The 22,718-nt window shown below is 30.4% G+C and overlaps 1 protein-coding gene across 1 annotated transcript; it reads left to right on the forward strand.

The window, feature by feature from the left end:
* The first annotated feature begins 1,139 nt into the window (after window positions 1–1,139).
* Window positions 1,140–22,710, forward strand: LOC145753906 (RNA-binding motif, single-stranded-interacting protein 1-like). Its single transcript, XM_082570432.1, has 12 exons — window positions 1,140–1,352; window positions 11,406–11,588; window positions 12,265–12,404; window positions 14,982–15,040; window positions 15,739–15,830; window positions 16,703–16,860; window positions 16,952–17,028; window positions 18,698–18,842; window positions 19,280–19,397; window positions 19,533–19,679; window positions 20,646–20,793; window positions 20,868–22,710. Exons 1-11 carry the CDS (start codon window positions 1,191–1,193, stop codon window positions 20,784–20,786), a joined length of 1,422 nt encoding a protein of 473 aa, XP_082426558.1. The 5' UTR covers window positions 1,140–1,190; the 3' UTR covers window positions 20,787–20,793; window positions 20,868–22,710.
* Window positions 22,711–22,718: the final 8 nt, after the last annotated feature.

Consider the following 22,718-nt stretch of genomic DNA (forward strand, 5'->3'; position numbering starts at 1 on the left):
TACTAACTTTAAAGTGAAACTTGTCATTAAGGCTATTATTTATTTAATTTTGCAGCAAAGGTGTGTGTCTAATTAGTTTTTAAAAATGTCTTCGTTTACTTCTAACTGTTTAGCTATTGAGGATAAACGATTTAATTTGCCAAGCGTTGCGGATACGGTTCCGTACTACGTTGTGACGTTACCGGTCTAAACAAATGACAAATTAAAAACATTGAATTGGAGTGTGTGTAAAAACCGTTGGAATTTCCCGTTGCGTTGCCGGCACAAAAAGTAAACAAGGCGATTTAAAAACTTTCTCCACAAAGCTAAACACCTTTAACGTGATAATTAGTGAATATTGTTAGTTAAATAGGTTTAAAATTATGCTTAAAAGGGCTTGGGCTTAAATATTCGACCATATTTAGAGTAAAATAGACAGGCTAATATTTAAAACCTTTTTTATATTTTAAAAATAACGACAGACTAAAAGAAGAAATTGCAAAAGGAAAGTTAATTTGTTTTATTTAAAGCTGTATACCTAACATTACAGACTGACTGTCAGAAAAAAACTTAAATTTAACTTTGACAGTCAGTTTAGAAAGTGTAAACATAAAATAAACTTAATACCACCAACCACAGTTAATTTAAAATTTAAAGTTATTCGTGGTTTTTGTGGCAGTAAAACACAAACATAATATGGGCCGGTTAGTTTCGCTTTCAGCCTTACTGTCAACATTTAATGAATTAGGAAATATTATTAATTTCCTGTTTGTCTGTTCCTGTGTGCATGTTTATACCAAAAATAATTTAAAATATCAGAAAATTAAATTTTTTAGAAATATAAACTTTTGACACCGTTCTAATCATAGTAAAGATTGATAAAAAATAGTAAATAACGATAATTATCAGATACATAGCTTTTTAGTATTATATTTTTTGCTTTGTTCTATTATAAGCTGTTTAGCATTTGCTCATATTTAAAATTTTAGTTTTATTGGTCTTCTAGAATTACATTGTTAGTAGGAAAACTGCAGGAAATATCACAGACAGTTAATACAATATTTCAAAAATTGAGAATTATTTAAAATTATTCTATAGGATATTAATTTAAAAAAATTAGAGAAATAATTAAAATTGTGTTTTATTTTTAGTTCTTATAGTTTGTAGATAAAATAGAATCTGTAACTTATTTTGACTAAAATTCGACCGAAATGCCAAGTTTACAAGCAAGCTCAGAACTGGGACAAGTCGACTCTGTACAAAATCAAATTTTTACAACGCAACAACAGTTTGTTCCCAAGGTTACTCTTCAGCCAGCTTTTCTACCCAGCAACTTTAATATGCCAACTACAATGGTAGCTCAACATTTTAATGTAAGTAATGTTTTATTGTTTTTTTAGAAGTTTTTTTTTATTGAAATTTTTTTTGGGGGATAATAAACTTACATTTTAATTTATTAGATATTCTAAAAAACTTAATTTAACTTATAATTTTAACACATTTTTCCAATTTTTGTGGTTTAGTCACTGCCATTAAGTTACATTTGGCCGCTAGATTGTGCCCTTGTGCTACTTTTATGGAAATTGTCTTTTTTAAATAATGTCAGTTACAAAAAAAATACCTTTGACTTAGCTTTACTAAGAAAAAAAAATATTCGGAAACTATTGAAAAATTATAGTGTAGGTGTTTTATTTATTGTATATATACATATAATTAAAAAATAGCATAATTTTTATTCTCTGCATTATAGTGGCACAATAAATCTAAATATACCCTTGTATATTACTAGCGTAAACTCCTTGCCTTCAGCGATTTTCTTATCCTAAAACTATAAAGCTAAACATATAATTACATAATTTGCATAAATGCCTTAAAAAAATCAAGTAAAAAATTAGTAATATTTGCGGAACGAAATCCCTTTTTTAATAAAATTCAAGATTATGCGGTAGCTAAAAATTGCAAACGCATACGAAATTTTTGATTAAAAAGCTAAATTACTGATGATCCAGTGTTTATATATTATGAAAAGTATAAAAAACTTTATCATCATCTTTGTGGTTTTACGCTTATTCGCGAAAAAATGTCACAGGCTTTCGTATATCGCAGTTTTACGTGAACTATCTACCTGTCAATCTGTTGAGATATGGCTTTTTTTCTTAGTAATGTGTATTATAATAGGGTGGTGTTGCATTTTTTTGGTAAAATTATTGTTTATTGAAGATAGCCTGTTGCCAGAAATCTATTTTTTTTAAATAATTTTTTACAAAACTCATTTTTATAAAAATTACCAATGCAAGTTAACAAACGTTTTTTTCTATTAGTCTGAAATCAAAACCAAATTATGATTTTTATTGACCTATATTTAGAGTAAATAATGCTTATTTCACCATACACCACAAACACATGGACACCAAATCTGACGTGTTTTAATTTAATATATGATTAACAGATGAAATATTAACGACAATTTAATTATTTAGCGTTATGAGAAATGGATGAACAAAGTTCATTATAACAATATTGACTGTTCCCACATAATGTAATAAAAATGCTACTGGCTCATATAAAACTATAAGTTATATACATTTTTGGAATAATTACCATTGAAACAAATATAATTGTTGGCTTTGTTCATGTATGAACTCCAAAGATGGATTTCAATTTGAAAGCCGCTTATTAATATCAATGCTGATGCGTTTTGTTCTTAGCGAAGTATTATGAACGTAAAAAAGAACACGTTACCATTATGAGATTAAGTTTTAAACCACAGGGTCAAATTTTTAAAGGGTAATTTGCAAACGGTAAACTTTAAATTGTTATTTTCAACAAATTAAGGGATTTTAAAATGGGTTTTAAACCCAAGTATTTTAATTACGCATATACTGAGCAACTAAAACATGCTGGAATTAAGACAGTGCTAGTACATAGAAAAATTATGTGGATTTTTTACTAAGAAATTGTTATGGTATTATTCTAAAAATTAATGCAGCTTTATTTCGATTTATTTAAGCTGGTTTTTCGATTTAGATTGTCATTATATTTCTCCATAAGGTTTAATTATAAGGAAACTGAATTGTTTAAATTGTGTCTTTGTTTTGTAAGTATCTTTAAATTCCTTGGTAGCAATTTATTAATAAAATAAACCTATGACACCAAGTATTTCCGTGCCATAATTCGTTAAACAGGCTTTTCTATAGAAACAGGTGCATGGTTACTAAAGAATCCACGTTGCTTCTAAGTTATAAATGACTATCTGTATTCAGTAAAGTGTATCTAAGCGAAGTATGTTACTTTTAGACACGTGAAAATGCCGTGTTTCGTCTATGGTAAATTACGTCAGTTTGTGTATAGTTATTATGCGTTCAGTCATTTTCTATACTGAAACCGACAAACAACGGCAACTTTGTTGTTTATATTACAGTCGCTCTATCAGCGTCATGTAACGTTTATGAAGCCGTATGCGCTTCGGTTAGTGTTACTATCAGTTTCACTTTAGTCCAAGTCGTAAAACTTTCAGATTTAGGTCAGTGAAAGAATTCTTAGTTCAATAGCCCATCAATTTAGACCCATACAAACAAAAATCTTCGATTTGCTTTGAACGGATTTTTGAACGTTGGGTTGGGTTGACCGTTTACGTCGAAAACAATCAAATATTGGACAGAGTTTTTCAGTTTAATATTCCTCGCAAATATTCCAGTGATGTGTTTGTAGAGTAGAATGAGATAGTTGCTCGGTGACCAAAGGCTTTTTAATAAGTTAGACAATGTGCATAATTCTTCTAAGTTAGTTAATATTAAATAAAAAAGGAGTAATTTCACTTTGACTTAATTAGAAATCGTGGTTAGCCTAATAAAAAATACTTTTTAGATATAAAGTAAACCTGTAAAGGCAATATATCAAAAGTAAAAAGTTAAGGGTAATTGTAAGCGTATAAAAAAAAGAAAGTCTAGTTGAAAAACAGAATACTCACACTGAGTTAATTTTAATTGCCATTCTTTCGAAAGCTTAAAAGTTTAAAGTTGATCGTTTGACATGCCGGATTATATTTAGTCACATCATGCTGTTCGTCTTAATTTCTTTTATCTTAACGCCCACACTTTTTAATTGCGTGCTTTTGAAAGCAGGAAATTATTCTTTTCTATTTCGAGTTTATTTTTGATTGTTACAAATTGGAAAATAAGTTTAAAACCCGAAACAATTTACCGGTATTTTTACAAACTTTACGCCCTACGCGTCGGTAATACCCGTTACCCAAACGCGTTGTGAAAATTTTTAAGTTTTTGTATAAAAATTTCAAGTTATTGTTTAAGGTGTTTTTTTAATTGTATTTTCGTTAAAATAAAGTCCCGAAACCTATGTTAACCCTTTGATGTTAGGTTTCGGTGTTTGTTTTATATAATTTTCTCCTTTGTTCTTTGTATAAATATACTTGAAAAGGCGGCCATAAACTCAGTATTACCATATAGTTGTTAGTTACGTTTATTAAGCGTTATTACTAGTGCGTTGTAATAGTGAAAAATGTAAAAATACTTTAACATAGATTCAGTCGTTTTAATATTAGATAATACAGTATAAATTCGATTTTTTAAAGATATAAATTTTATTTAGTTACCATTATGGCAAATAGAGGAATGTTTAAAAATCATGGTTTGGACGCTGATAAAAAACGAAAAAAATAAATTTTGGATTAGATTACTCAACCGTTCGTTCGTGAATTCGACTTTTAACCAGACGACAACATTAAATCATTCGTGAACCTTGCTCGCATAACTCTACCGTGTTTGAGTCATTCATCGATTCCCTGTTCACTCTATAAATGCGGAAATTACAAAATGTATGCACCGGAAAAACTGCGTAGCACCTACACTCTTTTCACAACGGTTTAAACGCGGTTTTAAGGAGAGTAAACCAGTTAAAATCACATAAAAAATGTAAATTTTATTAATTTGTCGCTTAGATATTGTTAAAATAATATTAGTTCGGTTGTATATCTCATAGCGCTCTTTTAGTGTTTTATAATTTGTAATTTTTTAAAGCCTTCGCATAATAGGAAACTGTAAAGTTGGCTTTATAAAGAAAATACCTGTATAATGTACGGTAAAAAACGCCTAACCATTTCCCTATTTTGTTATTTTAAGCGGCTATTGTTTCAGTTGATTTATATATTTGTTAGTCAGTCCAACCACCAGAATATTTGTTGCGATTTTTTGGTTCGGTGTCGGGTCAAGCGAAAGGGAAAGTTAAACAAAAAACAAGTTCTGTACTTGCGCCCTTTTTAATTTATGACATGCCAAGTTTATATAGTTTTTGTTTCGTTGTTTATTCAGTGAAGTAGTATGGTGGGTTATATTGTTTAAGTAGAAAGTAAATTGTTAGATATAAGCATGTAGAAACATCAAAGTTGTACATACAAAAATCATGTATTTAAAAAAGAGGATTTGAGATAATATAAAGTTTTAGAATAAAATTAAAGTTATTTAGGAAAAATTGTTAAATTAGGTTGTAGTTAGCTATAGTAAAAAAATGGGTCAACTTTAACTTTTTTGTTATTTGTTTTAAATAGAATTTTTTTAGCTTAAGTGATAAACTGTGATATTAAATTACAAAAATTCCAACAGTCGCTAAATTAAAACTAAAGTATTACGTCACACATATTCATTGTTCTTGTGTCACACTCGAGTAATTATCACCCCACAAAAGAAAAAGGCTATCTTGAATATTTTTGACGAAAATCGAGTTTTCCAAATAATGGCAACTCTAGCGATCAGATCTGAAGGTTCAATGCCCGGTACTTATTACTACGCCGCTCCGTCCCATCTCTACCATCAAAAGGTAACGTTCTGACAAATTTTACACCTTTTAAAGGCATTTGTATTTCAAAATTGCAATTAAAAAGAAAATTAATTATTTTTTGGAAAGACTGAATTTTTGTAAAAAAAGGTGTACTTATTCTTAGTGATCCAGTTAATGCTAATTTGTCTTATCCTAATCCAATTTGTTAAAGTCTTTTTAACATAATAACGGAAATGATATCCAACTTTATTAATATAAACGGGAAAATCCAATAATATCCATCAGGGTTTTAGCTTTATCTTCGCTTGGAAATTTCCAAGTTTGCACTCAGTCTTTATTCGCATGGTTAACCATGGGACGATTTCAAGTTTTTTTAACCACACGGTTCGACATTTACGTAAATGTGATCATATTATGATGAGATATACTTCGAATTTATCGTCTTTATTTACCAATCTGAAATGGTGTCAACAACTGTTTATAAATATATAGTTTGTGTATATTTAGTACGCCCTTGATTATCAACAACTTTCGATTACGTTATGATTGAAAAGCGTATAAACGTGTTTTTAAATTGACTCTGGGCGTTGTTAATACCACTCTGGCACTTTCAGTATTGTGTAATATTATGATCGGGTTATTGGAGTAATTAATTTAATCAGCAGTTTAATTTTTTCCGCAATACTTCGTCCTTTTTAATTGGCGTGCTATGGTGTTGCATTGTACGGTCCTATGGCTCCGGAAATGATAAAATTTCTGACGTTTCCCTCGCCAAATTTTCTTACTGTTTACATTTCGCACAAGTTTTCAATGGAGAAAATTTTGAGTGGATATTTTTTGGGTTGTTTTTTATCAGAGTTTGCTTAGTGGGCGTACGATGGTATTTTTAAGGTTTGTGTAATGGCCGTTGGTTAAACATAGGCGTCGAAAAAGTTAGGCCAGCGTAAATGAAACGTCATTTTAAAAGCTCTTTGACTGTGCTTTTTATTTAAAAATGTTTTGGTTTAAATTGGCGTAATGATAGACAGTTTATTTCATTTAAATTGGTCGACTTAATAAATTTATTTGATGGTTTTGTAACGAAACTAAATTTTGTTTGTACTAAAAACCAATATAACAACAAACGCGTACTGTCACGAGGTCAATAATAAATTAACATGGTACATCTATATACACGATCAAGTTAATTAAAAATATAAAATATAATTTATTGAAATTATTTTTTTGTTTAAATTAAAAATATTTTTTAAATATAAAAAAGAAGTTTAATAATTTTCGGAAATAGCTGACTGTAGCGTTGTACTTTAAAGTTATCTTATATACTCATGTGGAGTTTATTTTATCATTTCGTGGTTTGTTTGTCGTCATTTTCTCCTATTATTGCGACAATGTCGATGAATTTAACTGATAACAGAAACTTATTTCAAATACGACTTTTATTTTTTATTTCGTAATATTAAAATTTCAATTCTTCTAAAATCCCGTGATTATGAAATATTAGGTTTTATCAACATGCTAAATGACGTAATAATATTTTTTTAAATTGTGAGGAAATTGTTATAACTTTTAAATTTAAATTATATTTTAAAAAATTCCAAAAATTTAAATATAATAGTTTTTTTAATTTGTAGAATTTATAAAAATTTATAAATCAAATATGAAATAAAAGCCTTTTTTTACAACAACTAGGGTTAATTTAGCCCTAAAAAGGGTAACTAAGATAACTCAAGTATATATCATTTGACCCATTAAGTTACCTATACAGCAAATTCTACGTTGTGTTGTTTACTATTAATATAGGTTACGTATGTACAGTCATTTTTACGGATATTATGCGATGGCCATTAATTTATTCGGACTATGTTCCGGCGTTAGTGTTTAATTGTTGTACTTAGAATTGAACAAATCGGCTAAAATGGTATAAAATGCGTTTTTCTAATATTTTTTATATTCGCACTATAAAATAACGCAAAAAAGTTATCTATTCAAATTTATACTAAAGATACTTTATATATACACACATAAAAATATATATAAAGAAATATGTTTGGATTTCTACCCAGTATATTGTTATGTAGTACAATATAGACAGCTTAACTATTGTTATATAGAAAGATATACAAACGTATGAACTAAAAAATTGTTTTGTGTAGAAAAACGGTAACATAGAATTTCGAAAGCAGGACATATATAAAACATTATTTAATAAAACAGTTCTTATTTTCCATAGCTGTTTTATTTTTTGCTCTACGTAGGTAGAATAAAGTGGCGTGCGACACCCGGAAATGATTTTCCGTTTACCAGTGGTGTACTGACATGTAGTGATATTTTGCCAATTGTAAGCCCGTTTAATAAGCGCCGAAACGCATTCATAAGCTTCCGTGCCACATTTTATTCTTTATCTGTATTTCTTAGGCTTGTAAGAACCAGTAATACTGGATAGGTTGGTATGGTATTTGTTGTGTATATTTAATATTAAGAACGTGGAGTAAAAGCGTGAAGATGTTAAGATAAGCTTCGACATCGCTACTTTTGCGATTAGTCAGATATACAAAGTAATATGACGAGAATTTGTGCTGTTTGAAAAAAGAGATGTTTAAAATTTGTATTTATAGGTGCGATGTTAAGGAAAATAAACGTGTAAAAATGTTATTTTTTATATTGAACTATCATTATTTAAACCACCATCTTTATGTAGTTGTTGTAATTCGCTAAATAGAAGTTTTTAGTTTTTGTAGTCAGACGTTTTGTGAAAAGCTGGTATTTTCTATTACGCGTTTATCCCTTGGTAAATTTCCTTATTAAAAAAATATAAAACCCAATTTTAAAAAAAGTAATGTTCAAAAAAATCGTCTTGTGTCTACTCGGAGTTTCGCGTGGTTTTTATATACAGGTTGCGTGTGCTTTGATTTGCTATATTTCGTTTCAAGCTTATTAAGTCGATGATTAACAAATATCGGTGTTGATTAAATGATGGTGCACCAACGTTGACACATATGAGTTGACGGTCAATAAAAATTTGTTAAAATTTGATCATTTAGTGACTTGGTACGGGTTAATGTGCATACCAGTACATTTAGTACAGTTGGATTTTTTAAAGTTTTTAAGATAGGAGTAGCTGCATATTTATAATTTTTTTATTGGTTTATTAAAGTAAAAATCAAATTAATAAGCTAGTTTGTAACATTTTTTACGTTTTCAAAGTTTTAATATAGTAATGTTAATTTTTGCCCGCTTTCGATGTGGCGCCCATGATTTTTTTTCGCGTTTTTTAAATATTTGTTAAGTTTGAGATTTTAAATGCAGGCCTACAGGAAGACTTCATTTCTGTTTCCATTTAAATACAAACAAACTCGCACCAGAACCTTAATTAATCCAGAGGCCTGTTCATTTGAATTGCTAATGATGAATTAACAATATTTCGTGCTGACGTAATACGATTGACATCCGGTTGCTATTTTTGGCCAATTTTTGTTCTATTTTTTTGCTTAAGTTGGCGGTGCGTTTGCAAGTTAAAAATGTGTGCTCGAATTTAAATATTCGTTGATTTGAATCGTAGATATACGGATTACGATATGTGTGTTACATGGTTAGCGCCGCGTCGAATTTCTTTGAAAGAAAACGAGAGAGATCAATGTTTCGTTAAAAAAAGGCAAGCAACCGGCATTTGGTGACGTAAAGATCTCTCTTCTGTTGCGGTGTTTCTTGTCTGCAGAAAACGTTCTTCTCCGATGAAGTTTTGTAAACGTAGTTTTCAACCGACGTAGCACTTCGCAATTTCGTCTGTTGGTTGCTCGAGTTGTAGTAGTAAAAACCGACGTAACTTAATATCTATGTGATTGTATTGAGCGCACACATTAAGTGTAGATCGCCATAACAATAATTCATGTGTTTATTAATCACATAGACATAGCGACGGTTAGTTCAGTACGTTGGTTCAAAAAAACGAGTTTTTACGAAACGGAGAGTTAGTGAATCACGTACGAAATGCAGTAGCGTACAATATACAGCTTTATGTAATCTAGTCAGGTTTTTAGGCTTACATTCTAAAAGGCAGCGGTCGTAAAATTACATCGTGTATACAGCTATATTTTATATGGATGAGTTCTTTTCTTTGTTTACTTAGAGACCGCACTAGTATTAGCGCAAAGAGTTTTTTAATAAAGTTGAGATTTTACGGCGCGCCTAGTTAATAAAGGCCGACGAATGAAATATGTTTGGACGATATTAAAAATAACTGTACGCTATAGAATAATATAATATGTGTTAAGGCAGTGTTAAAACATGTTGATGTATAATTATCTTAACAGGAAGTTACGTAATAGTTCGTGTTTTATTTTGCAGTATATCTCTATATCCTATATTCGTGTATCTTTGTATTTAACCGTATTTAAAAAATAATTCCTAATATTATATACCTAACCAAATCAGTTACTCGTAATTGATAGTGTATATAACCTATAGCTTGGAGATCTAATTATCTTGTATATTCCCCGCTTTTGTAACTACACAACATGTATATCTGGGCAACCAACCCTCTGCCTTACTGGGTAAGTCAAGTGTTTGTGTTTAAATGGTATTTGCGTGGGCGTAAATACCACAGATTATAAAAGGTTTATTAAGCATGTGAAAGCAAGCACAAGTTCTACTCAAACAAAAGAATCTCAATTAATTTAAAAAAAAATATTTTTAAAAAACTGCCAGGCATTTTAGATGAGTTTCTGCCTAAAGTAATTGATGTTTCGCGTGATATTTTTACCCACACTTTCTCGCTTTAAATGAGACTACAAAGTTTAGTATACAAACCCACGTTTAAAGTTTAGTATACAAACCCACGTATACGAATACCGCAGAAATGCACGTACTCTATCTGTTCCTTGAACTTTTGCACGGCTCTAATGTGCCATAAAAGCTATCGATCTCACAACAACACAACCACATTCAGACGTTTAAAAGGTCAAGATTTGGACGTTACTAGCTACAGTCTATAATGACGTCATTACTCTCGTGACTTTTGTGCGTTTTGCATTTTGCGTCGTCGATCATTCGTTTGACCGGAATGGAATTTTCCAAATTTAGCGTCGCGGCAGTTTTCGTACCCTTGCAACTTTGTTTTTTTCGTTCTCCGAGTTATACCGCTTCGTCAATTTGCAAACTCATTCCACTTACTTATACACAGGAACTGATTTGTTTTATTTATAAGCCAAGGACTTGGTTTTATTTTGGGCCAGTCATCATTATCACGTGCTTTTACTTACGTTGGTCGTGGTAGGTTAAAACAATAAACCTAATACGGTAAAGGTTGTGAGTAAAACGTTAATCCCCGCTTATAAATAAAAGTGATTTTAGAAATGGCTTTCGAGAAATAAGGATCGGTTCAACTTGATTTAAACAAAACAACTTATTTTGATTTTGATATTTTAAACTCACCACGAAAACGAATTCCCAGACAGACCTAGCTATTAATATATATTTGAAAGCACATCTACTGCAGCAGTAAAACTCTCCTTATTCTAAGTGTACTGTTTTTATTAAAAAAACTACGATTTTTTTAAAGATCCGGTATGCATATTTATTTTAGCATTTTACATTATATTTGTAGTTGAATAATTTATTTATTTTTTTATTTTTAGCCCTATGCACACCCCGCATCCACCGCTCCTCCCCAGCAATGTAGTCTCCCTCCCCCCAGCCCTTCATCAGCCAGCAACACTTCATCGTCGAATCAGAGCAACAGTGCCGGTGAAAGTGGAAGCGGAAGTCCGCCAAATATTCCAATTATCCCGATGATGCCACCCAACCACATCATATCCCAGGTCAGTTATTTGTTTAAAAAAATAATTAATTTTTTTTTTAATTTAAAATCATTTTTGCTTTTTTGGATTTACATGTTAGATATCTTAAGACTAGGTCGATACAGATTGTTAATTTTTAATTGTTTTTATACATTTTATTAATTAATAAAATCATACTAATCCTGGTCGAACAATTAATAAACTAAAGTTATTAATATTACCAAAGTTTTTTAATTAATTTTCTTGTCCAAGCTTATAGTTAATCAGCTAACCAATATCCATTCTACTATGAGCTTATTAATATTTCATATTTACTTGTTGTTTATTACAAATTTTAATTACACCGTCGTGTCGGTACCAAGTACTACATGTTGGCAAGTTGACCAAACACTTTACTGTCAAGTACAAAACCATGTCATTTAAGAAAGTTGTGGTTTTAGATTGAAAAATCTCGCGCTGTGTGTAAAGAGATAGATGTTATATATTTATGTGGTCAATCTGTATGAATGAATATACTTTTTGTTAAACTTAATTTAAATAAGAGTTGTTGCTGTTTTATGTTTCTAAAACCTTTTAGTATCACCACTAAATACACAGTAAATTAAATCCTACATAATTCACATCACACAGTGATATATATCAAAACCCCCAGAAAATTTTACACTCTAAATAAAGGAACATTTATTTTAATATGCAGGGCGCTCAAATTATCCCGACCGCTGGTTTAAATGGTCACATGAATGGTGGTAGTAACGACCAACTTAGCAGAACCAATCTTTATATTAGAGGTCTTTCTGCAACAACCAATGATCAAGATTTACACGAATTGTGTAAACAGTAAGTTCATACTTTAAAAAATAAAGAGTTATTCAGATTCAAATCTAAACCTTTTAAATATTTGCATATAAACAAAAAATCGGATTTTTTGGCATGTTTATTTTGGTAACTTTTCAAAATACTAGATACCTAATATACATATGTAAATAAATGTACATCGTGACCATTTTGTGCATAATACCGGTCAACATCTCGTTACACATTGCATTGTTTTTGTATGCTGCTAATGTAAACAAACATAACCAATCGCCGTGACCGGTCGTTGCGTTAAAATATACAAGAGCGCATATTGGTTGGAAAATATGACGGAACTTCGCCGTTTTTCGCCGAAATTCTGAGAAAAATTGCCGCAAGGCAGGTCGACCGCGAAATGTTTAGATTTAAAACTGGTCGTCATAGCAACCGACGTTGTGTGTTTTTGAACGAAAAACGCAAACACGGTGTGCGCGGTGTGTATACGGCTAATTAGACAAAGTGGATCTGCTTTATTTTTAGTTTATAAATATAGCAACGCGGACAATTACATGCTTATAGTCTTACATGAAACCTAAAAAAACATTTTCTTAAGTTAAATCCCGATATTAGGGTATAAAAATAAATATCAAATGATTCTTGTAACTTTGCTTCAAATAGCAACAAAATTGCCGGAAATTGTCGAATTTAACTGACCCAACTTTCAAATTCTTATTATTATGATATCAAATGATCCAAGTTACGCAATTGGAATGGGTTAAAAGCATAAGCAAGACTCACACGATAGCTGCCCACGTTTTGTGTTGGTTATAGGTCTATAAACAGGATATAGGCTTAAAGTAGCGGATATTACGTTAGGTTTTTATAACAGACTATAGACGGCGGAAGCATTAGCAAAAATGTAAAAGGAAAAACATAACAAAAAATTGGTGCATTTAAATTTTAAACTGCGTTAAAGTGATATTGTTGTATTTATTTAAATACAGGCTGCATTTTAAAAGGCTTTGGGTTCTGAACTCAAATTTAAATTGCATTTTAAAAAGGCTTGGGTTATATAATTTATATAAATAGATTTTTAACACGTTTTTTCGTCCTTTAGCCCTACGCTTTTTTAATAAATATGTTACAACACTTTCTAATTAATTATACTCGGTGTTAATTCCACTAGCGGTTCGATATTCTCAATCTGTCAACAAAGTTAAAATTAAAATCAAATTCCTAATTAACTTTACTTCAAATGCACTCGATTGGCCCATGTGACGGTTACCAAATGTTTAACATTTCTTTAAATTGCTTTGCACAAAAATAATTGAGATTAAAACGAATTAAAAAGAAAAGCCTAATTAAACGGTATTGATTTTGTAATTCAAATATTTTTTTTAATTTTAAATTATAAATAAACTTGTTAAATAACGAAAAAATGTAGTTTATATTTACGCTAAAACACTAATAGATATTCTGACAAATGGACGCTTGAATAATTAGTATTAAATTGTTTAGAAAAGTTAATATGCAGAAACTTATTTAAGCAATTATAAATACAATAACAAAGTTTACATGAGTTTATTAAAATTAATATCGATGTTCAAAAAAAGTAATCAAACTGTCAAGATTTATTAGATTGGAATTTTTCCTGTCATTTTGGGAGATTTATATTGATTTAAAAGCGGATAATAAGTAAGCACAAGTATTACAAAACTGCAGTTTGTCTATAAATAAACCATATAATTAAAATGACCCGGTAATATGTGTTTATAAGTTTGGAAAATGATCGAAATAGGCTTTTTTTTTAAATTGCGCGATCTTTTCGTTAAACCAGTTTGCTAAGCACTTAATTTGTATTCTTAAGTGGCCTATTTCTGCAGGATTTCGCCTTGCATTTCGTAATTTGGCCATGATCAATATATTTTAATCTGGCTTAGTGGCTAGCTTAGCAAACGTCAATATATATAGCCCAGAGGGATGTTGTAGTTTTAACTGCGCGATTTACTATTGGTTAAAGGTTGAGTAACTGTTCCGCCGGCGCGTAGGAGATTTGCCCTTTCTCTTTTTCACTACCTCTTGTGCATATACATAACCATAAAAGGCAATCTTGCATTTGTCTGGCTTAAAAAAGTTGACACGTTGCGTGATTAGTGGTGCATTGTGCTCCTTTCCGGCGTTGTGATTGGACAATATAATATGACGTAATACCAAGTGCCCATTCAAAAATTTCGAAATTTCTTTAAAAAAAATTTTAACCTGAGTTTTTAATAAGTATTGCACAATCCGTGTTGCAATTTATATTTAAACCCCTCTTGAATTTATGCTTATTTTGTTAAAAATAAACTAAACAAATAAAATGCCGTGCTGTCAAAGGAATTTGTTTAATTTTAAAAAATACTTCACCAAAGTTTGCCATTAAATGTGGTTTGAATTGAATTGGGAGTTCTTTATATTATTGACTTTACATTTAAAGCTTTTTAACGTGTTTATTTTCCTAACAAAATTTTTCATTCTCTCTCAATTTGGAATTTTATAGTTGTTGACATTATAAAACCTATAAACATAATGGCCGATGACGTCAAGTTTTAAAGTTTTTAATGACGTCATTTCTTGTTTTAGATACGGCAAGATTGTGTCTACAAAGGCCATTATCGACCCGGCTACTAATCTATGCAAAGGTAAGAATTTCAACGAATTTAAATTCAATTTTTATTCTTATGCAACATGTCTCATAGTCTAGCCTGCTTTGTTGTCATTTGACTCTAAAACACGTTTTCTTTTTTTTTAAATATTTATGAAAATTTTTAAACACATTTTTATTTTTGCAAACAGTGATTTATGTTAAATATTTAAGTTAACGTTAGTTGATTTGTTATTTACATTTGATTTGTACTAATTGGTTGATAAAAAACACAAAATCCTTTTAACGATATTATCAAAACAATACTTAACTATTAGGCTGTCAGTTCTAGTGCCTGTATTAACTCAAACTTTAAATCTTATTTCCACTTCTTGTTTATCAACCATTCCTTAAATCTTAGACCGCAATATTTGAATTAGAACATATAAAAATAACAAAAACCCAGTGTTTAAAGGGCTAAAAATTCTGTGTTATATTTAAAATATGCAGTCTTATTTTTTATACTTACTTTACATAAGTTATAATTAGAGATGTATGTATAACCGTTTTACATATGTTTTGTTTATGTAAGTTTTATTTTAACTCTTGTGATGTGGATTTTATACAATTTTGATACCAACTTTATTGTTTATATTATTTAGCACTGGCATTTTTTTTGTTTATAATGTGGTATTTTAGGTTTTGGTCCCGAAATTTCCAATCCTACTAATAACAAAAAAACTTTTGTTTATTTAGGTTACGGATTCGTTGATTTTGATCGTTTTGAGTCTGCACATATTGCCGTACAGCAGCTTAAACACAAGGGAATTCAAGCCCAAATGGCAAAGGTAACTGGCACAAAGCTTACTGACTCTTGCGTGAAATTGGCGCTGGCGTATTACAGTAATTTGTCACAAGCGATTGACAATTACGTCACACTTGAATTGGTGTCTTTATTGTCAAAACGTAAACGTAACAATACTAACAATGGCACCTGTTCTGTAAATTTAAACCCCGATACTTTGTGAAGCAAAAATGCTTCAATACATTGCGTTAGAAACGCTTTAAATGCTTGAATGCAATTGCGTAGCCATACAGTTAAAAATATATTAAATGCCATATATATATAGGAGAAAATATACGAATTTTTGATGTGATATTTTACCAAAACAACTGGAATTTTTAACACATAAAATATTGTCCAACTAACACATCATAATATTTATTGCATAAAAACGTTTTGTCTGTATATCTATATAAGGCAAAAGCGGACGAATAATTATTAATCATTTTTTTGCTGCGGTATAAAGTTCAGTCTGTCCTTGCCAATTTATTTGCTTTATGTTAATGCATTGTATGTATAGTGGTTTTGGAACAGTTTTAAATGCCCAGGTTTCTTTGCATAAGACCGAATGTATGCAGTGTAATAAGTATTTAAATGCCTTGTTGTTGCGGGTTTATTGTATCAAGTAATATTGAAAAAATGCAGTAGGTCAACAATACTTAGCAAGCACATGATGCTTTAAAATTCTTTTAAAGTACGTGACAAATAATATAATAAACATGCCTTCAAAAATAAATTTAAAATTTATAAACACGAAATATTCAAAAAATGACAGTCTTAATTATCATCTAAATTAATATTTAAAAAATGTGCCTTTATTCTTTAAAGGGTTAAATTTTCCTTGTTAACTTAACCTTATTTTTAACTCTTTCACAGCAACAAGAACAAGACCCCACAAACCTATACATATCCAATCTACCAAGGGTTGTAAATGAACATGAATTAGAGAATATGCTTTCACCTTATGGACAAGTTATTTCAACACGTATTTTGCGTGATAATGCCGGTGTGAGCAAGGGGGTGGGATTTGCAAGGTAAGTGGCACTTGGTTCGAACCCTACCGACAGCACTTTTTAAATTTTAATTTTTTTATGTCAAATTATAATTTTTTTTTGTTTTTTTTAGAATGGAATCCAAAGAAAAATGCGAGCAAATTATCGCGAAATTTAACGGCAAATATCTTCACAACGTGATCGGAGGAGGTAAGAATAAACAGATTACGTCATCAAATATTTTAATTACGTCATTGTAAATACTATGACACCATTTAAAGAAAATTTATAACATAACAACTTTTATGGTTTACGCTACATTTATAAGAGCAGTGGTGTAAATTTTATGGCTACTTTATGACAAAAATTTAAACGAAATTGAAAAACCTAGCTAGTTGGTATTGGTCAGTTAAACTTTGTTGTTTTTCCGTTTTCGGTTTTCCTATTAAGAGTGGGCTCTATAATCGTTCGCCCAGAAACAATACAGTAACTCTTAACCCACGATTCAAAAATTTTTCCGGTGAAATTTAGCCTTTAAAATTAATAATTCCGTTGAAGGGTTGTATCACTTGTATTTTGAAAGGATGGGATATTGTCGCATAAATGAATGAGAATTTTAAAACCGAAATTTTTTGTCAATATTTAAGAACAAATATAGACTTAAAGCCGTGCTAAACTTCAAAAATAACTCATTAAAAGTATAGTGTCATTGTTAAACCTATATAAGGCTTGTAATATTCTTACCTAAAAAGAACATATTTTGTATAGGAATTACTATTATTAAATAACTACTAAAATGGGTTAGGCTGATTTTAATTTTCGTATTCTTTTTACGTGCATTGGACTAACGCTTTAGAAAACCATATTCCCCGTTAGTATTATTCTTAAATAATCCTATTCATATAATACTCTTAATAAGTTGAAAGATAAGAAACACACCTAACCGCCAAGTAAATATAACACCGCCCAATAATGTTTGCTTTTTTAAGAGGTTAACAAATGTTAAAGTTTATTGTGTGGAAAAAGCGTTTTCGATTTAAAATTTTATGTTTACTCTGATAAAACCAGACGAATCTGCGTAGTATAAGACATAGAAATTTGATGTTAACACTGCTAGTATGTCATTGACGTACAAAATCAGTTTTTAAAATAATAAAACGTTGTTTTAAACGCCTATATAAAACGCTATGTTTTACCAACGTGAAGATAGATTACGTGAGCGCTAGTCTACAGCTTAAAATGCGTGAAGTTTAAAACTTGATATTTTTAATTAGTTTAAGGACATAAACAAAGTTCATGATAGGGTTACCTGGCTTAACGATTCCCACATTACTCTTGTAGTGAATTTTAAAGGCCACTGGCGGATTGTAATATTAACAAAGGTCGTTACACTCATTCGAAACCATTTAAAACTTCTTTGTATTTCAAACCAGAAGTTGACCTTTTAACGATGCCCGTAGCGGCCATAAAAGTTGAACAAAAGAAATGTTAAAGTTTGAAGTTAATTCGAGCGTCTAAGTTTCGTATATTTAAAAGTTAAACAAATAAATACCACGAACACAAAATACTTCGACACCGACGCTTTTATGGTCCAAATATTTTTTTAATTCCTTTAAAAATTTACCGTTGTTTATTGCATTGAAATGTCATATTCGTTTTCAACATGGTCTATCATAGGAAAACTGACATTCTAGTAAAACCTAAACATTGGAGTTTTTATACACAAACATATACATATATATATCATGTAATTATTTAAACAAATAAGAAGCTTTTGGGCTTGGTTAACTCGTTAGAATTGTCATTGTAAGTTAACAATATCATATTTGTTATTCATGTTGTCGAGCAACCATTGTAACCTAATTGTTATTTGACACAGGTTCACCAATGGAACCCCTTTTATGCAAATTCGCCGACGGAGGCCCCAAGAAGAACAAACAACACCAAAAGTTTATGAACAACGGTCGCACGTGGAGAGACGGGGATCTCCCTTTTTCGTATGACGTACCTTCATTTCATGCCGGGTAGGTTTGCGATTTTAGGCGGGTTGTTTTAAATGTAAGAAATTCCACCTAACCCCCTCGATTAGGTGCTTTTTTAACGCCCAAATTTGCATTTACTGGTTAGGAATGTTGGTAATCCTTGCATACAGGAATTGCATTTTATTTTATAATTTAAGATCTTACTGGTCGTTAAAAATAGTAAATTATGTAACAGTTAGCTGCAAAAGATGTTTTTTAACTGGCCCATGCAAGGAAAAAAAACAACCCTTTAATATTTAAATAAACGTAAGAAGTTTAAAAAACACTTTGTACCAAAACTTAAAAGATCTTGTCAATTTTAGGCACACTTTTAAGGTATTAAAAAAAAACTTATTAGGATTTTAAATACCAAGCACAAACATAAAAAATTCAACCAACTATATTATAAAATCATTTTTACTAACTCTCTATTATTACAGTGTCCCCCCAAATCGATTAATGGTTCAATCCATTCCCAACCCAGCTGCTTATCAAGTTCCCGGAGCCCCAATGTGGGTGCAACCCCCGAGCTATGTTGTCCAACCCCCTATTACACCAGTAAAAATAAGATTTATATTTGTTTATACAGTTTAACTATTTCTGAAAAAGTTTTAAATCAAAAAAAAAAATTTGTGGTTTGTAAACTGTTCTTTCTGTAAGTACCCACTTATTAATTTTTACGCTTTGTTTTAGGGAGTTATTCCTACTACAGTTGATCACAACAACATGCACCATGTTCACCCTGGCCTTATTCCACAAATCGGCCAACTTGCTGCACAAATGAACCAATTGCATCTTGCCCAGCCACCCCAGCAACAACAACAGCCTTCTACCATGCCGGTAAATACAACTGAATTGGACAGTAGCCTCGGATCTCAGAATGAACAGAACAGCTTAGTCGATAGTGGGTTTAGCTCAGCAGATATTAGTTCCACAGATATGTCACCAAACACAAGTTATGTGGTTCAGAACCAAGTTGAAAATCCAATGCAGGTTGTTGATAGCACCACAGGTCAAGTTGTAGGCTATAATTATTTTCCAGTTAATAACCAGCAGAATGCATGTATAGCTTGTTGTAGTTGCCCAGCAGTTGAGCCTTACCAGCAGCCTATAGAGCAAAGTGTCCAGCCTTTTCTTTGTAACATGGATCCCAACTGCCTAAGCTGTTGTTCACTGATGTCAGCTCAATGTAACACAGCAATGGTAGTAAACCAAGCACCACCCTTGGCTTATCAAGCTAATTAAGCAAGATGAAATTAGAAGTAAAATAGGTTGTTGAAGATTTAGTTTCAAGCCGAGAGAGTTGTTTATTTTTAGTTGAGTTTTGTTGTTTTTTTAATTAAATGAAATTTAGTTTTTTTTTTATATTTATCCAACTTTATTTTTGATACACAAAATATTTATTGTTTTTTTAGTTAATTTTTCAGTTAATTTTTTGTTCAAATGAAATTTGTTTTATTTAATAAAATTTGTTACAGTAAAAGTTAGGGGCGACAAAGTTTAGTTAGTTTGTAAGTGAGTCATAAATATTGCGGCCCAGAAAAGATAAAGGTAAGCAAATAGTTTTAGAATTATAAACTAAACAAGCTTATCTAAAAGTAAACAAATAGATAGAAGTCAGCTTATTCAAGGGTAAATAAATAAACACTAAACAAGCTTATCTTTAAACGTAAACACAGATGTTTTAACTGATTAGTAAATTAAATTTTTTCGTGAAGTGTATGGAATGTTAATTAAAACCTTAACATTTATTCATCAAGTTTTTAACTCTAAATTTAAGCTTACATTACTTTATCTGTATTTTAGTTTGTGTCCAGTGCCGTAGCTCCACCGTTTGTACCTCAATACACTTCTGCACCAACCGTCACTATGCAGCAGGAAGTACCTGTGACCGTTGAACAGCCTCCGCCAGTGAGCGCTACAGAGCCAGCCACCAATGAACAATAAATTCCAGGTTTGCATTATAGCTTTATTTCAAATTATATTTTATTTAAAGTATCTAGTTTTAAAAATGTTTATTTTTTTTAGATTTTTACACAAATCACCGCCTTTGATTGGAAATCAGAAAAACCTTTAAAACTGAACAAAGATAAATACTTAAAAAAATTCCCCCAATAAAGTCTTCCTTTAAAAGAAATATTATGCACAATCATGCAGACGATTTTGATTCCCTCCAAAACTTCCTGAATCTTCCTTCTTCTATGTGATGACGTCACACGTAGATATGACGTCACTTTTATTTTTTTATGAATTTTGTCGAGTATTTTTCGTGACGATGGCGTTTTTATCGTGATTTTGCTTCTTGTGATGCTTAGAAAGAGAAAAACAGAGCTTCAGTCAAGTGAAAAAAGTTTACACAATTTGCTGTTTTTCGTCGCCTTTTTTTTCAGATTTCTATGTCGCTTTAAATCAAGATTTTATTCAAGATTGCGCAGGACTTTTTTAAGCTTATTGTGCAATCCAAAGATTTACGGGTTTTAAATTTTCTGTGTTTGTTCTAAATATCAAATAGAAATCTAATATATATTTGTTTTCCCACTGTGTTCAAATTAAAAATTGTTTATTTTTGTTGTTAACCCAAACCTGATGTTTATTACACTGCTTGATATAACTTTATTCAACTGAACTATGGCTTAATGATAATGCCAAATTTAAATTTCAAAGCGTTTACATGACTTTTTAAATTTTATACTAAATCAAAATATACAATTATAGTTGTCCAAAATTTGACAATTTATTTGATTTTTTATGTCAAATTGATTTTAATGCGCTATGCGTTTTTGATTTTTAAATATCTTTATTTTAGTTGACAACAACGCTTTGTTATTTTTTATTTTTTTTTCATTTATGCTTCGTTTTTTAACTTTAAAAGAAAAAGAGTTAAAATTTTCTCGCCTACTGTGCAAGAAACGTATTTGTTAAAAAAAGCTGTTCTTATTTCTAACGTTTAACAGCGAGAAAAAAAATTATTGCTGTTTTTATTTTTTTAAGTGATCAAATTTTTAAAGAAAAAAAATCTTATTTTTGTTTTCGTAATGAGCGTGCGCTTTGTTTAATTCATTGTACACGTTTCGTCTCTAGATGTTGCCCGTTATAAATCGTTGTAAATATCACAGATTCTCTTATTTTTCTTGTTTGAATGTTATGTGTGATTCTAAAAAACTTTTAACGTAGTATATGTGTTATCACATTTGCTACTTACCGTTTTCAGATTTTTAAATTTGTTTTTGTTTTAAAATATGATTTAAATAACGCACTCTCCTTTGATTTTATTGTGTTGTGTTACTCATATAAAGAGTGTCTCGTTAAGAGCCTTGCTCTTCTACTCTTGCACACTTAAAACCAGTATTCCAAACATAGATATATATTTTAGGGAAAATATTGTAGTTCTCTTAAAATTTATTTCAGTGCCTTTATTTGGATTTTATTCTTGTTTTGTGCCGTCCCGGCATTTCCTTGTTGTGTTTTGTGATTATTGTTAAATTGTTTTTTTTTTGTGTGTTTGTTTTTTTGTGAGCGCGCTCTTTTATGCTATCTAATTCTTACGAGAATTCAAATGCAGTGATCTCTCGTTGGAGTAGTGAAGCAGTTGTGAATTTCGCCCTTTGTCACGTGATTTTTCAGGAAAATGTTTCGAAATTTTAAAATGCAGTTTTTTGATTATTTCTTCTTCTATTCAATGAAATTATTCGACTGTTTAAATAACGTTATGTTAAGTAACAGGTGCACTTTGTTAACGTTATAAAATGCTCTATTTGCAACAACTTACTTAAATATCTGGTGCCTAATAACAAAATTTTGGTCTGCATTTAAATTTTTCAAACCATCCAAAAAGTAATGGTTCCTGTTTTCTTGTAAATAAAGATGCTTTCTAAAATG

This window comes from Corella eumyota, chromosome 5 (assembly GCF_963082875.1).
Source record: "Corella eumyota chromosome 5, kaCorEumy4.1, whole genome shotgun sequence".
NCBI classification, from domain to species: Eukaryota; Metazoa; Chordata; class Ascidiacea; order Phlebobranchia; family Corellidae; genus Corella; species Corella eumyota.